Source organism: Dendrobates tinctorius, unplaced genomic scaffold (genome assembly GCF_039654945.1).
Source record: "Dendrobates tinctorius isolate UK_male_01 unplaced genomic scaffold, ASM3965494v1 ptg000011l, whole genome shotgun sequence".
NCBI lineage: Eukaryota > Metazoa > Chordata > Amphibia > Anura > Dendrobatidae > Dendrobates > Dendrobates tinctorius.
Window position 1 is genome coordinate 85,076,555 of NW_027361679.1, and position 14,872 is coordinate 85,091,426.

The following is a 14,872-nucleotide window of genomic DNA, read 5'->3' on the forward strand; positions in this document are numbered from 1 at the left end:
TAGTACACGAATTGAGTATAGGGTGTTTTTTATTTTACGAGGCGAGATATAGTATTAGGATGGAGTGGTCCTAGTAGTTGACAACCACACAAAATATAAATAAAAAACATATTTTTCCAGTCTCTACCCTAAAGAGGCCAAAGCAAAGAAAAGGTAGAAAAATATATTTATATGAAGATTAACTATATACTCACGTATTTTGGAAGTGATGGAGGAATGGCACACAATCCTGTAGAAATATAAGGACTACATTTAAGTAAAATAAGAAATTGAGAAAGGAATACTGAGAACCAACGATTAAATTATATTTAACTATATATACAGTATATATACAGTATATATATATATATATATATATATATATATATATACACACACATATATATATATATATATATGTATATAGTGCTCAAAAAGATAGCGTGAACACTTAACCCCTTAGTAACGTGAGTGGAGATGGTGAAAGGTGAGAGGAGTGTGTGTTGAGGGTTAACATGGCAAGAGGTGTGCGGTGACGTCACCAGTTACAACTGGACGGAAGTTGTTACAACCCGGAAGCTGCTTAGCGCATTTATTATTATAGATTATGCTCTCCCTTGTAAAAAAAAACTCATACTCACATCCTGTACTGGGGCTGTTCTGGCAATATTAGAGCCAGATCTCTAAAGGCACACATGACAAATGTTATGCCACAAGAGCCCTTCAGCCTATGTGCAGCCACCATTGAGCTCCTTTTTTTTGCGGTCGCCGTTATATGGTTAATAACGGTGATTGCAAAACCGGGGTTAGTAAAGACCAACCTGAATCATGTTCTCTGGGGTCTTGGCTAGCCGAGACTCCAGAGAAAATCTGACTCTGGGGGGGCGCTATACACTTTTTCTACAGCGCCATTAATTAATGGCGCTGTGGTTTAAGTACCCTTAACTACCGCTGTTAAAAGGTGTATCGGCGGTCATTGAGGGGTTAAACAGCACACAATGTAATGCCAAGTCAATCACACTTCTGTGAAATCATCCTCTCTAGTTATAAAGCAACACCGATTGTACAGTAAAGCAATTTCTACTGCTGTTCTGCAAATGGAACAAACGACAGGTAGAAATGATAGTCATTTAGCAAGACAACCCCTATAAAGAAGTAATTCTGCAGGTGGTGACTACAGACCATTTCTCTGTTCTCATCCTTTTTTGCCGTTTTGGTCACTTTTGCATTTTGACAATGCTCTCACCCCTAGACGTACTGTACAGTAGCATGAGGCGGTTTCTACAACCCACAGAAGTTGCTCAGGTTGTGCAGCTCATCCAGGATGGCACATCAATGGCAGCTGTGGCAAGAAGGGTAGCTGTGTCAGCACAGTGTCCAAAGCATGGAGCAGGTTCTAGGAGACATGCCAGTACACCAGAAGACGTGGAGGGGGCCGTTGCAGTGCAACAAACCAGCAGCATGACTGCTACCTACTCCTTTGTCGAAGGAGGAAGAGGAGGAGCAGTGCCAGAGCCCTGCAAAATTACCTCCAGCAGGCCACTAACATCCATGTGTCTGCTGAAACTGTCAGAAACAGACTCCATGAGGGTGGTATGAGGGCCAAACATCAACAAGTGGGTGTTGTGCTTACAGCCCAACACTGTGCCGGGTTTATTGGCAATTGCCAAAGAACACCCAGATTGTCAGATTTGATATTGGTGCCTTGTGCTCTTCATGGATGAGAGCAGGTTCACACTGAGCACATGTAACAGACGTGGCAAAGTCTGGAGATGCCGTGGAGTACATTCTGCTGCCTGCAAGATCGTTCAGCATAACTGGTTTGGCAATGGGTCAGTAATCGTGCGGGGAGACATTTTTTAGAGGTCTTCACAGTCCTCACGTGCTAGCCAGAGGTACCCTTACTGCCATTAGGTATCAGGATTAGATCCTCAGACCCATTGTGAGACCATATGCAGGTTTGGTGGGCCCTGAGTTCCTTCTGATGCATGACAATGCTAGGCCTTATGTGGTTCAAGTGTGTCATAAGTTCCTTCATGATGAAGGCATTGATGCTATGGACTAGCCTGCCCAATCCACAGACCTGAATCCAGTTGAGCACGTCTGTGACATTATGTCTCATTCCATCCACCAACACCATGTTGCACGACAGACTGCACAGGAGTTGACTTATGCTTTATGCAGGTCTGGGAGGAGATTCCTCAGGAGAACATCCGCCGCCTCATCAGTAGCATGCCCAGGCTTTGTAGGTTATGCAGGCACGTGGAGGCCACAGACAGTACTGAGCATCATTTCCTTATCTTGAGGCATTTCTACTGAAGTTGGGGAAGCCTGTAATTTCATTTTTACACTTTGATTCTGAGTACCACTCCAAATCCAGACCTCCATGGGTTATTAATTTTGATTTACATTAATATTTTTTATGTTTTATTGTTCTCACCAAATTTTGTGTTCCCTTTATTTTTTGAGCATACACTGCAAAATCTCAATTGACAGTAGCAGTTAAAATTGTAAATTGTAAATTATATATATATATTCTCGGTTGGTTCGCAGTTCGCTTCAGTACTTGGTAGATTGGAGGGATTACGGTCCTGAGAATCGATCTTGGGTCCCAGCGCGATCAGTTCATGCTGATCGGTTGGTACAGGCTTTTTATGCATGCTATCCTGGGAAATCTGGCGGTCTGGTGCCCCCCCTTGAGAGGAGGATACTGTCATGATCCAGACCGGGTTGTAGGTCTTGTCTCTCCTTTCCCGGTCCGGTCATGTCAGGGGTTAACTTTCTCCGCCTTGTCCTGGTGTCAGGTCTGCTATTTCTCTGTGCTGTATCCTGCAGACAGTGCCAGTTATGTTTCCTGCCTACGGCATGTGTAGCTGACTCTGGTGAAACCCTGATTTGTCCTGCTGCGTTTAGCTGACTTTGCCTGTGTCTTTGCACTCCTCTCATACCCGTCCCGACTCTTGTGTCCCTGTGTGTTTTGGATTCCCCGGTACTTGACTCTGCTTTGGCTCTGACCTGATTTTGTCTCTTCCTTCAGGTACTTCTGCTACGGACAGGTACTGACCATTTGGCGCTCCTCTGACTCTGTGTTTGGGATTCCCCTTGGTACTACGCTACTCTCTGGTATCGACCCGGCTTGTCTGAATTTTCTGCTGCCACCTGGTGGTAACCTCACCGCAGTTTTGCTGGTCTGCTCTGAGCAGAATTTCAGCCCTCTTTCCATTCTTCTGCCATCTAGTGGAGTTTACGTTATTCTGCATTTACCTGCACTGCTGCAGTGTGACAATGGGTCGTAAAAAACAGATTTCAGCCTTGGTATCAGTCTGACCTGGAGAATGATGTTATCAGTAGAGTTGAGTGAAATGGGTCGGTCAAATTCATAAGTCGCCGACTTTCGTTAAAGTCGGGTTTCATGAAACAAAACCCGACCATAGCGTGAGGTCGGCCACGAGGTCGGCGACCGGAGCACCAAAGTCGCGCTTCAATTGATGCTTCTGGCGCCCTTTTTCAGCCAATGATGGAGGACGCACACTGTGGGCAACGCGATGACATGGGCAGCGGTCATCACCATCTTTGAGAAGGGCATGCAAGTGATTGGCTTGCTTTGTGTGACGTCACAGGGGCTATAAAAGGGCGTGCACGCCGACCGCCATCTTACTACTGCCGATCTTAGCATTAGGGAGAGGTTGCTGCTGCTGATTCTGAATAAGGGAGAGCGTTAGGCAGGGAAGACGAAAAAAAACTGCTTCTGCTGGTAGCGATTTCCACTGTACAACACAACACTTTGCGTGCAGTGACAGGGGAGGCTATATTTTTTGTGCATCAGCTCTGTTGGTTATTAGGCTGCCTTATAAGGCTCCCTGATAGCTGCATTGCTGTTTGCACACTGTTGTGCAAACTGCTTTTTTAAAAGCAAAAATACTTTTCTTCCTCTTCTCTGCACAGTTACCAAGCATTCATTTTTCCACACTTTTGTGTGCAGCAGTCCTGCTTATTAGGCTGCCTGCTGCCATACTTGGACTGAGAGCATCATTGTCAGCCTCCTAAAATCTCTAGGGAGATTCAAATTCTCCCCAATACTATATACACCTTGTACTTTGTCATACACCAGCCAATTTCAGCCTGTTAAATTGAGGTGTAATCTATAGTGGGCCTGAGATAATAGTTCAGCCTCCTAAAATCTCTAGGGAGATTCAAATTCTCCCCAATACTATATATACACCTTGTACTTTGTCATACACCAGCCAATTTCAGCCTGTTAAATTGAGGTGTAATCTATAGTGGGCCTGAGATAATTGTTCAGCCTCCTAAAATCTCTAGGGAGATTCAAATTCTCCCCAATATTATATACACCTTGTACCTTGTTTTACAGTACCATATAGCTGGTGATATTTTGGGTACATTTTCCCAAAAATGAGGAAGTATGGTGGAAGAGGCCGTGAACGTGCACAATAGCACCTAAGGCAGGAGGTGTTGAGCCTGCGTCATCGTCTGGCTCCACAAGGCCTTGAAGGCTCCCTTTTCTGGGAGTAGGTAAACCGCTTTTAAAACCGGAGCTTCAGGAACAAGTTTTGGCTTACATTGCTGACACAGCCTCCAGCTCTATCACCTCCTCTTCTGAGGTTTCAAAAAATAAAAGCACTGAGTCGTCAGTCGAGGCTCTTGGTCAGGAACAACACCTTTCCTTTTGTCCTTCACCCCTACCAAAAGGGAAGGATGCGGCAGGTCACACTACAGATTACTCCGTGGAGCTCTTTTCACATACCACGCCTGGGTTATCAAGTCAAATCGTGAATTCCCTAGTCCAAGATGAATCTGACATGGAGTGCACTGATGCACAGCCATTGCTAGATTTTTCTGCTGGTACATTCACTCAGAGCACTACATTGTCCTCACAGTGTACTGAGCCAGAATCTGACCCTGATGAAACTCAGGTGCCCCTTCCCGCATACTATACCACGTTACACGGTGACACAGAGGAAGGTGCACATGAAATTGAAGAGGAGGTGATGGATGACCCAGTTGTTGACCCAGATTGGCATCCATTGGGGGAAGAGGGTGCCGCTGCCAATAGCTCAGAAGAGGAGGAGGAGGATCTGCAGCAGGCATCGACATCGCAACAGCTGTTAGCTGGCAGGCCCGTAGCAGTCCAAAAACGGGTTACAAAAACCAAAAGAATTGCAGGACAGCTTGGCCAGATGGTCAAATTAGCACAGCGTGCAAGGCCTCAAAATGTCTTCCATAGTAGGAAGAGTGCAGTGTGGCACTATTTTGAACAAAATCCTAATGATCAGGCAAAGGTTATCTGTAAGAAGTGCGCAAAGACGTTTAGCTGAGGGAAAAATCTGAGAAATTTGAATACCAGTTGCATGCTTAGACATTTAACCACCATGCACTGGCAAGTGTGGACGGACTACCAAACCACACGTACCACATGTGCACCTGCTCAGAATGAAGGTAGTCAGCAACACAACATCGCTTCCCCCACTGTAAGCCCACCGGTTAGCACACCACCAGCAGCAAATGTTGAGGTGTCGTCGCAAGGCCAAAGCAGTCAGGGAATCAAAATGTTATTGCTATGAAAGACTGAATCTAGGCCATCAGCAAGACCACCAACACCATCACCATCACCAACCCTCTCTCAGTCCGCCATGTCCACCGCTAGTTCCATCATATGCAGCTCTCAAGTCCAGCTCACCCTACCAGAGACTCTGAGCAGCACAAGAAAGTACTCATCCTCTCATCCACGTACACTGTGTTTGAACGCCCACATTGCCAAACTAATCTCGTTAGAGATGATACCCTACCGGTTGGTTGAAAGCGAGGCTTTCTGTGAGCTCATGGCATACGCAGTACCATGCTATGATCTACCCAGTCGGCACTTCTTTTCTCGAAAAGCCATCCCAGCTCTCCACCTGCATGTGAAAGACTGCATTGACCATGCACTCAAGCAATCAGTGAGTGGAAAGGTGCACCTAACAACAGATGCGTGGTCCAGTAGGCATGGCCAAGGCCGTTACGTGTCCATCACTGCGCACTGGGTTATTGTGGTGGATGCAGGGTCCACAGGGGACAGCGGTTGTGGGACAGTGCTGCCTAGCCCATGGTATAGGAAACAGTTGGCTGTAGGCGTTCGACCCTCCTCCTACTCCTCCTCCAGAAGCGAAAGCTCTTCCACAGAGTGCAGTCACACGAGCACTCTATCCACAGCTGCCAGTGTTGCACACGAGCTGTCCCACTATCGAACAGCTAGTGGTAAGCGTCAGTAGGCTGTGTTGAAGATGATATGTTTGGGTGACAACAGACACACCGCGGAGGTACTGGCCGACTATTTGCGGCGACAAACTGAGTCATGGCTGGGCAGTCTACATCTTGAGGCAGGCAAGGTAGTTAGTCATAACGAATGGAATTTTGTGGCAGCCATAGCCCTTTCAAAACTCAGACACATACCTTGCCTGACTCACACCTTGAACCTGGTGGTGCAGTGCTTCCTCAATAATTATCCAGAGTTAACAGGCCTGCTCCATAAGGTGTGAAGACTGTGCTCGCACATCCGCCGGTCGCCCGTACACTCCAGTCGTATGCAGAAGCTGCAGCGATTGCTCCACCTTCCCAAGCACCGCCTAATTATCGACATTGCAACAAGGTGGAACTCCACCCTGCACATGGTTGAGAGGCTGTGCGAACAGAGGCAGGCTGTAATGCATTTGTGGGAGGATACACGGGCAGGCAGTTTGAGGGCAGACATGGAGTTGTCTGGTGTGCAGTGGTCGAAGCTGATAGACCTCTGTAAAGTCCTTCAGTGTTTTGAGGAATGCACACGGCTGGTAAGCGCAGACGACGCCATCATAAGCAGAGCATCCCACTTATACGTCTGCTCATGCAAACTTTGACGCACATTAAGGAGCAGGCGTGTGCAGCTGAGGAGGAAGAGGATGAGGAGGGAAGCCTTGATGACAGTCAGCCATTGTCTGCTCAGGGAACTCTCCTGAATGAGGTGGAGGAAGAAGAGGAAGAGGATGAGGAGGAGGATGATGGGGATGATTATTTAGGGGAGGAGGATGCTTCTCAGGGGGCAAGAGAAAATGTTGGCGTGGCAAGGTCAGGTACAGGGTTTGTGCTTGACTGGAGGGATGTGGATTTGCCAGAAAGTGCTCCTCCACCCAGCACTCGCAGTGCATCATTGACACCTGGAACATTGGCCCACATGTGTGATTATGCCCTGCAGATCCTAAAAAGGGACCACCGCATTGCCAAAATGATGAACTATGACGACTAGTGTTGAGCGACTTTTGTTTTTTTAGGGTCGAGTTTCGTTAAGCTTGTCAACCTTAATTAACTTCATAATACTAGTTACGCACTGAAAAATGGGGGTTATTTGGCTACAGTTGTGGGGGGGAGGGCTGGCTCCAGGTTTTCGTGGGCCCAGGGCCAAAGAGCACCCCATACCACAACTCATGATGCTCCGATACGGCAGAGAAATAGCAGTAAAGTACAATGAAAAATACTTCACTTCTTACATCTCATGACTGATATCCATTTTAAATTCTCCAATACCTCCAAAAACGGACAGTATATAACTCCATACAGTATTATGGCCAGCGCTTAGTGCGCTATACAGAGTAATGAGGCCCATATATTTCTCCATACGGAATCATTATTCCCATATAATGTTTCAAACCGTATATGATGAGCTCCACATAATGCTACAGTATATGTTGGTCCCAATGGATGAAGCTCCACTGTCTTATGGGCCCAAATAATGCTCCATATATAATGGGCCCCATTTCTACTGCTCTAGTGTATAATGGGCCCTGTAAATGCTGCTCCAGTGTCTGATGACCACCTTTGGAATGCTCCAGTGTATGGTGGGCCCCATATATCATTCACCAGAGTATAGTGCTCCCCAAAAATTGCTGTCCCAACATTGAAAACAATTAAATAAGTCTCCTTGCTAGGGAATCCCTGCACTACTCTGAACTCCTTGTCGTCCCCATCTTCCATCTCACTGCACTTGGCTATTTAGGCCCTCCCACCGGCAGAGACACTTTTGCGTACTATGCGGTGCCCTGTGCCAGTGCCATCGCCCATGAGTATGCCCCCCCACCTGCTCAAGGAACCTGCACTTTCATCTGCACCTTCCTCTTTGTCACCGTGTAAGGTGGTATAGTATGCGGGAAGGGGAACCTGAGTTTCCTCTGGGTCAGATTCTGGCTGTGTAGAGTGCGAGGGGAATGTAGTGGTATGGGTCAATGTACCAGCAGCATCATCCAGCAGTGGCTGGGCCTCAGTGCACTTGTGGCGTCCCCAAGAGTACGGTCGCCACTGTGGCATTGCCTTCCTCCTAGGGAGTGTGTTGTCAAGCTTGGGAGCAACGAAGGATCTCTCTAGCAGTGAAACCAACACACAACACATTTCCCACTCCAGGCCAGCAGGGAGACCTCTGAACCTGACTGCTGAGGAGCTGCTCACTGTGGTCGGGAGGAGGTAAGTTAGGGCACTCTGTGCAGGGAAGGGGAAGTGTGTGGACGTGAGAAGGGGAGCTGGAGGATGAGCAGAGTTAAGGCTCACTCCTAGCTGGAGCGCATGGTCCGGATTCCGGTCTCCGAGTTTGTAGGGACACTGACTTTCCTGCAGCAGAAACCGGGGAAGTAGCAGCTATAAATGCTCTGTACCCAACTAAGGCTCGGAGGCCCCAGCATCGACGTGTGCGACGCAGAAGGAAAAGGCTACAGCTGTCTGCCATACAAGTAAAGTCTGAGGAACATCTGTTAGACAGGAGGCGTTTCAGTTAACCACGGTCCTGTGAGTGCTTCCCCCACAAGCGCTAGAAAGGAGACGTTCAGGAAGGTACATGTTGGCGGAGTGTTGGAAGGGAGCTTTCCATTCTGGTCCCGGAGGTTGGCAGAGGTCCTGACCCGGAGGACACAGCACGGAGTCAGGCATCTGTGTAACCTTCAGACTGTGAGTAAAGCTTTGGAACTGCACGCTCTGGTGTCCTACAGTTATTCCAGCACCGCTACATCTATATAAACTCTTTACCATTATACCACACCATTTACATGGGTGCCCAGGGCCACCGTCCGGGTCACCGTTGCTGTGACACATCCCAATGACACCGGCCCGGTACCGAGTACCCCACAGCCCTGGGAGGGCGACCCATATGCCGACTGCTGATCGGGCGACGTTATTCCCACGAACCTCCAAACAGCGTCCCTGAAGGCAAAGTTTTTGGTTCCCGGGGGCAGTATGATTGCAAAGCTGAACCTTAAAGGAATGTCCAAAAGGGCACCAACAGGAGTGGAGCCTGTGGCTTAATTGGACTGCACCCGGGAAACCACTACCATACAAGCTACAGAAAAGATGGACAGATTGCAAGCTTTGTCGATTCTATGTGTGGTGTGGTATGTCCGTTTGTAGTTGTGCTAGCTATTTCTCAGCTTTATTCCGTTAATGACCGAGACTCCGGCATGGCCCCGCGGTACGCGTCAAGCTTACTAGAGGGATACGCGAGGCTGTGGCACGTGAGATCGAGCAATAACAGGTCTAGCATTCCAGTACATGTCCGGGGCTGCATGCACGCTACACTGAAAGGACCAGCTTTTGTCGCTTACAGGTGCAGATAACCTGTTGAACTCCGTTAGTGATGGGGATCTGGGATTCAGATTATTCCCCGCGAACGATGATTTCCCAGTAAGTTCAGGTCAACCGCAATTCCGGAGTTAGGCCTAACCGTCATTCCTGAAAAAATTACGTGTCCAAACCACAGGTGCTGTAGCTTGCTTAACAGCTCGGCAGCCGTTCTCAGGCCCAGTATGGATTCAACAACATTGTAGAAAGTTGATAAAGGGTACAGTTTCACAGGATAACACGTATATATGTAGCCTAGTTTACACATTAAAAATATATGTCTATAGATCAGGAGGCAGACTCAGATGTTCTCAGGCCCAGTATGGATTTGACCAGATTGTACAAAGTTGAGAAAGGGTACTTTATCACTGGATAGCAGGTATATATAGCATAGTTTAAACATGTAAAATCTCCGTATTCTCAGTATGGATTACACAGCAATCTAATAAGTGGAAAAAAGGAAATGCATTTGAGGCGTACACAACTATATACTTTTGGTGTTATTTTTAAATCTTCATATATATCTCAGTAATACAGTCCAGCCTGTCCGCAATAGGAAATGGGATGCATACAATTAGTGACATAAAGGCTATTGATTGCAAAAATCTAGGAATTATTATTCACGGGAAAAACTTCCGTCACAATTCTCATAGGCGATGCTGACCCTCAATTAATTTGTGTGTTGAGACAGTGAAAACATTTTTTTGTGAATAAAGTCTTGCTGTATCGCACTTCCGTTGATTCCATCACTGTTACTCATCTCAATCCAATTTTTATCACAGGGAGCGATGTAAACATGGTGCTCACTGGCTATCATAATCTGTCACGTAACTTTGGAGTGCAAAAGACAGAAGACACAGGCCGTAGGCGATTCTATTTGATTGGCATGAGAGGGCACATTTTGAAATGTGCGCCGGAATGTCACACGTTTGTGAGTAGGAAAACTGTGAAAGCTGATGATAAACCACCACTGCATGTCATTGTGAGTCGACGTCCATAAAAATGGAAGCCACTGATCATCTGGAGCTAGAGCCCGGCCAGCAGGACAGGTCATAGCTACATCTTAACCATCATCTTTCAGTTCAATCAATTTGTAGTGGCAGTCCCATTGAAGGATTTGACAGCCCAGACTACACAGCGGAGGAGCAGGGAGAGGTAAACATTGCAAATGCTGGGGCCCCGCCCAAGCAAGGGGGGCACACTCGTGGGCGTCGGTACTGGCACTGGGCCCCTCATAGTACGGCGGTGTGTCTGACGGCGGGTGTGCACCACCACTGTCAGAGACACTCGATTGCACTATGAGGGACCCTATGCCAGTGCCCGCGCCCAAGAGTCGGCCTACCCACCTGTCCAGGGCAACGGCACTCGCACGGTTTTGTGCGCTAGGTGGTGACACCGGCCATGGGGGGGGCCGCCCACTTAGGGAGGTTTACAAAGTGGCATATGTAGATGTGGGTCATTCAGCTGCTGCAAAAGGCGAAATAGGTCAAGTTTGCGGAATAGGAGGAGGACCAAAGCAAGCCATTTTTCTGGCAACCTATGTGTCATCAAGGGAAGGTGGGACATAATCCTTGGAAACTCATGCATGGTTCATTTTAATGAAGGTTAGATCATCCACAGTTTGGGTTGACAGACGGGTCCTTTTTTCTGTCAGGATTGATCCAGCTGCACTGAAGACTCTTTCCGATAGCACACTTGCAGCTGGGCAAGCGAGCTCCTGTAAGGCATATTGGGCCAATTCAGGCCAGGTGTTCAGTTTAGTGGCCCGATAGTCAAAGGGGAATGACCTGTGCGGGAGAACATCGATATGGGAGGAAAAGTAGTTGTTAACCATAGTTGACAACTGCTGTCTGTCACTTTCCATCGATGCAGTATTACCAGTTGTGTGAGCGGTCCGTGAAAAATCAGTCCACAACATTGTCATGAAACCCCTGTCTCCAACGCCACTTCTGCTGTGTGCACCACAAACACCTCTGCCAAGCTGCCCCCGGCCCGTACGGCTCGTGTGAGAACCATCACCGCTGCTGTGTGCTGGGAATGCCTCAACCAACCGGTTAACCAGAGTTGCTTGTTTAGTAGCCAATATTAGGTCAAGGTTCTCCTGTGGCATGATGTTTTGTAATTTGCCTTTATAGCGTGGATCCAGGATGCTGGCCAACCAGTAGTCGTCATCGTTCATCATTTTGGCAATGCGTGGGTCCCTTTTTAGGATCTGCAAGGCATAATCTGACATGTGGGCCAATGTTCCCGGTGTCAATGATGCACTGCGAGTGCTGGGTGGAGGAGCACTTTCTGGCAAATCCACATCCCTCCAGTCACGCACAAACCCTGTATCAGACCTTGCCACGCCAACATTTTCACTTGCCCCACGAGATGCATCCTCCTCCCCTAAGTAATCATCCCCATCATCATCCTCCTCCTCCTCTTCTTCCTCCACCTCGCCCAGGAGAGGTCCCTGAGCAGACAATGGCTGAATGTCATCAAGGATTCCCTCCACCTCTTCCTCCTTGTCAACATTGGCTGCAGACGCCTGCTCCTTAAGGTGCGTCAAAGTTTCATGAGCAGACGCATAAGTGGGATGCTCATGCTTAGGATGGCTTAGGATGACGTCTACGCTTACCAGCCGTGTGCATTCCTCAAAACACTGAAGGACTTTACAGAGGTCTTTCAGCTTTGACCACTGCACACCTGTCAACTCCATGTCTGCTCTCAAAATGCCTGGCCGTGTATCCTCCCACAAATGCATTATGGCCTGCCTCTGCTCGCACAGCCGCTCAACCATGTGCAGGGTGGAGTTCCACCTTGTTGCAATGTCGATAATGAGGCGGTGGTTGGGAAGGTGGAGCAATCGCTGCAGCTTCTGCATACAAATGGAGTGTACAGGCGACCAGCGGATGTGCGCGCACAGTCTTCGCACCTTCTGGAGCAGGGCTGTTAACTCCGGATAATTATTGAGGAAGCACTGCACCACCAGGTTCAAGGTGTGAGCCAAGCAAGGTATGTGGCTGAGTTTTGAAAGGGCTATGGCTGCCACAAAATTATGGCCGATATCACTAACTACCTTGCCTGCCTCAAGATGTACACTGCCCAGTCATGACTCAGTTTGTCGCTGAAAGTACTCGGCCAGCACCTCGGTGGTGTGTCTGTCGCCCAACACATCATCTGCAACACAGCCTGCTAACGCTTTCCACTAGCTGCTTGATAGGGGGACACCACGTGTGCAACAGTGGCAGCTGCAGATGGAGTGCTCGTACGACTGCGCTCTGTGGACGAGCTTTCGCTTCTGGAGGAGGAGGAGGGTCGAACGCCTACAGCCAACTGTTTCCTATACCGTGGGCTAGGCAGCACTGTCCCACCACCGCTGTCCCCTGTGGACCCTGCATCCACCACATTAACCTAGTGCGCAGTGATGGACACGTAACGGCCCTGGCCATGTCGACTGGACCATGCATCAGTTGTGAGGTGCACCTTTCCACTCACTGACTGCTTGAGTGCATGGACAATGCGGTCTTTCACATGATGGTGGAGGGCTGGGATGGCTTTGCGAGAGAAGTGATGACTGGGTAGGTCATAGCATGGTACTGCATTGGCCATGAGTTCGCGGAAAGCTGCGCTTTCCACCAACCGATAGGGCATCATCTCTAACGAGATTAGTTTGGCAATGTGGGCATTCAAACCCAGTGTACGCGGATGAGAGACTGAGTACTTTCTTGACCTGCTCATAGTGTCTGGGAGGGTGAGCTGGACTTGAGAGCTGCATATGGTGGAAGTAGCGGTGGACAGGGCGGACTGAGAGAAGGTTGATGATGGCGATGGAGTTGGTGTTCTTTCTGATGGCCTAGATTCAGTCTTTCGTTGATGTAACAGTGGGATTCCCTGACTGCTGTGGCCTTGCAACGACACCTCATCATTTGCTGCTGTGCTAACCGGTGGGCTTACAGTGGAGGAAACAATGTAGCGTTGCTGACTACCTTCTTTGTGATCAGTTGCACATGTGGTACTTGAGGTTTGGTGTTGTGTCCACGCTTGCAAGTGCATGCTGGTTAAATGTCTAAGCATGCAACTGGTATTCAAATTTTTCTGATTTTTCCCTCGGCTAAAGGTCTTTACGCACTTCCTACAGATAACCTTGGCCTGATCATGAGGATTTTGTTCAAAAAAATGCCACACTGCACTCTTCCTACTTTGGCAGACATTTTGCGGCCTAGCACGCTGTGATATTTTGACCCTCTGGACAAGCTGTCCAGCAACTCTTTTGATTTTTGGAACCTGTCTTTGGAGTGCTCCGGGCCTGCCAGATAACAGCTGTTGCGATGTCGATGTCTGCTGTGGATGCTCCTCCTCCTCATCTGAGCTATTGGAAGCAGCACCCTCTTCCCCCAATGGATGCCAATCTGGGTCAACAACTGGGTCATCCATCACCTCCTCTTCTATGTCATGTGCACCTTCCTCTGTGTCACCGTGTATGGTGGTATAGTGTGCGGGAAGGGACACCTGAGTCTCATCAGGGTCAGAATCTGGCTCTGTACACGGCGAGGACAATGTAGTGCTCTGAGTGAATGTACCAGCAGAATCATCTATCAGTGGCTGTGCATCAGTGGACTCCATGTCAGATTCATCTTGGCCTGGGTAATTCACCATTTCACTTGATAATCCAGGCATGGTATGTGAAAACAGCTCCATGGAGTAATCAGTAGTATGGCTTGCGTCATCCTTCATTCTTGGTTGGGGTGAAGGACACAAGGAAAGGTGTGGTTCATGAACATGAGCCTCCAATGACGACTCAGTGCTTTTATTTTTTACAACTTCAGAAGAGGAGGCGATAGAGCTGGAGGCTGAATCAGCAATTTAAGCCAAAACTTTTTCCTGAAACTCTGGCTTTAAAAGCGGTTTGCCAACTCCTAGAAAACTAAGCCTTCGAGGCCTTGTGGAGCCAGACGATGACGAAGGCTCAACACCTCTTGCATTCGGTCCTATTTTGCTTTTGCCACTACCATCAGATCCACCACCAACACCATCATTACCAGCTGGCAACCCCCGCCCAATTCCACGGCCTCTTCCACCAGCCTTCCTCATTTTTGGTAGAAATGTAGACAAAATCCAACAAACTATATAGTAATGTAAAACAAGGTACAAGTTGTCTATAGGACAGGGGAGATTTTGAATTTCTGCACACACTTGTGGACACTGGACACTTTTGGATTGTGTGAGGCCCACTAAATATCACAGCGCTATGTCACAGGCTCGATGTCGCAGGTGTGAA

General features: G+C 48.3%; 1 protein-coding gene across 2 annotated transcripts in view; it reads right to left on the reverse strand.

Moving 5' to 3' along the window:
* ZAP70 (zeta chain of T cell receptor associated protein kinase 70) overlaps window positions 1-14,872 on the reverse strand; it is a 258,830-nt gene that overhangs the window by 122,541 nt on the left and 121,417 nt on the right. For both annotated transcript variants that reach the window (XM_073544114.1, XM_073544107.1), the window contains one exon: window positions 195-229. In XM_073544114.1, the coding sequence (XP_073400215.1) occupies window positions 195-229 (35 nt within the window). The remainder of the gene's footprint in view (window positions 1-194; window positions 230-14,872) is intronic.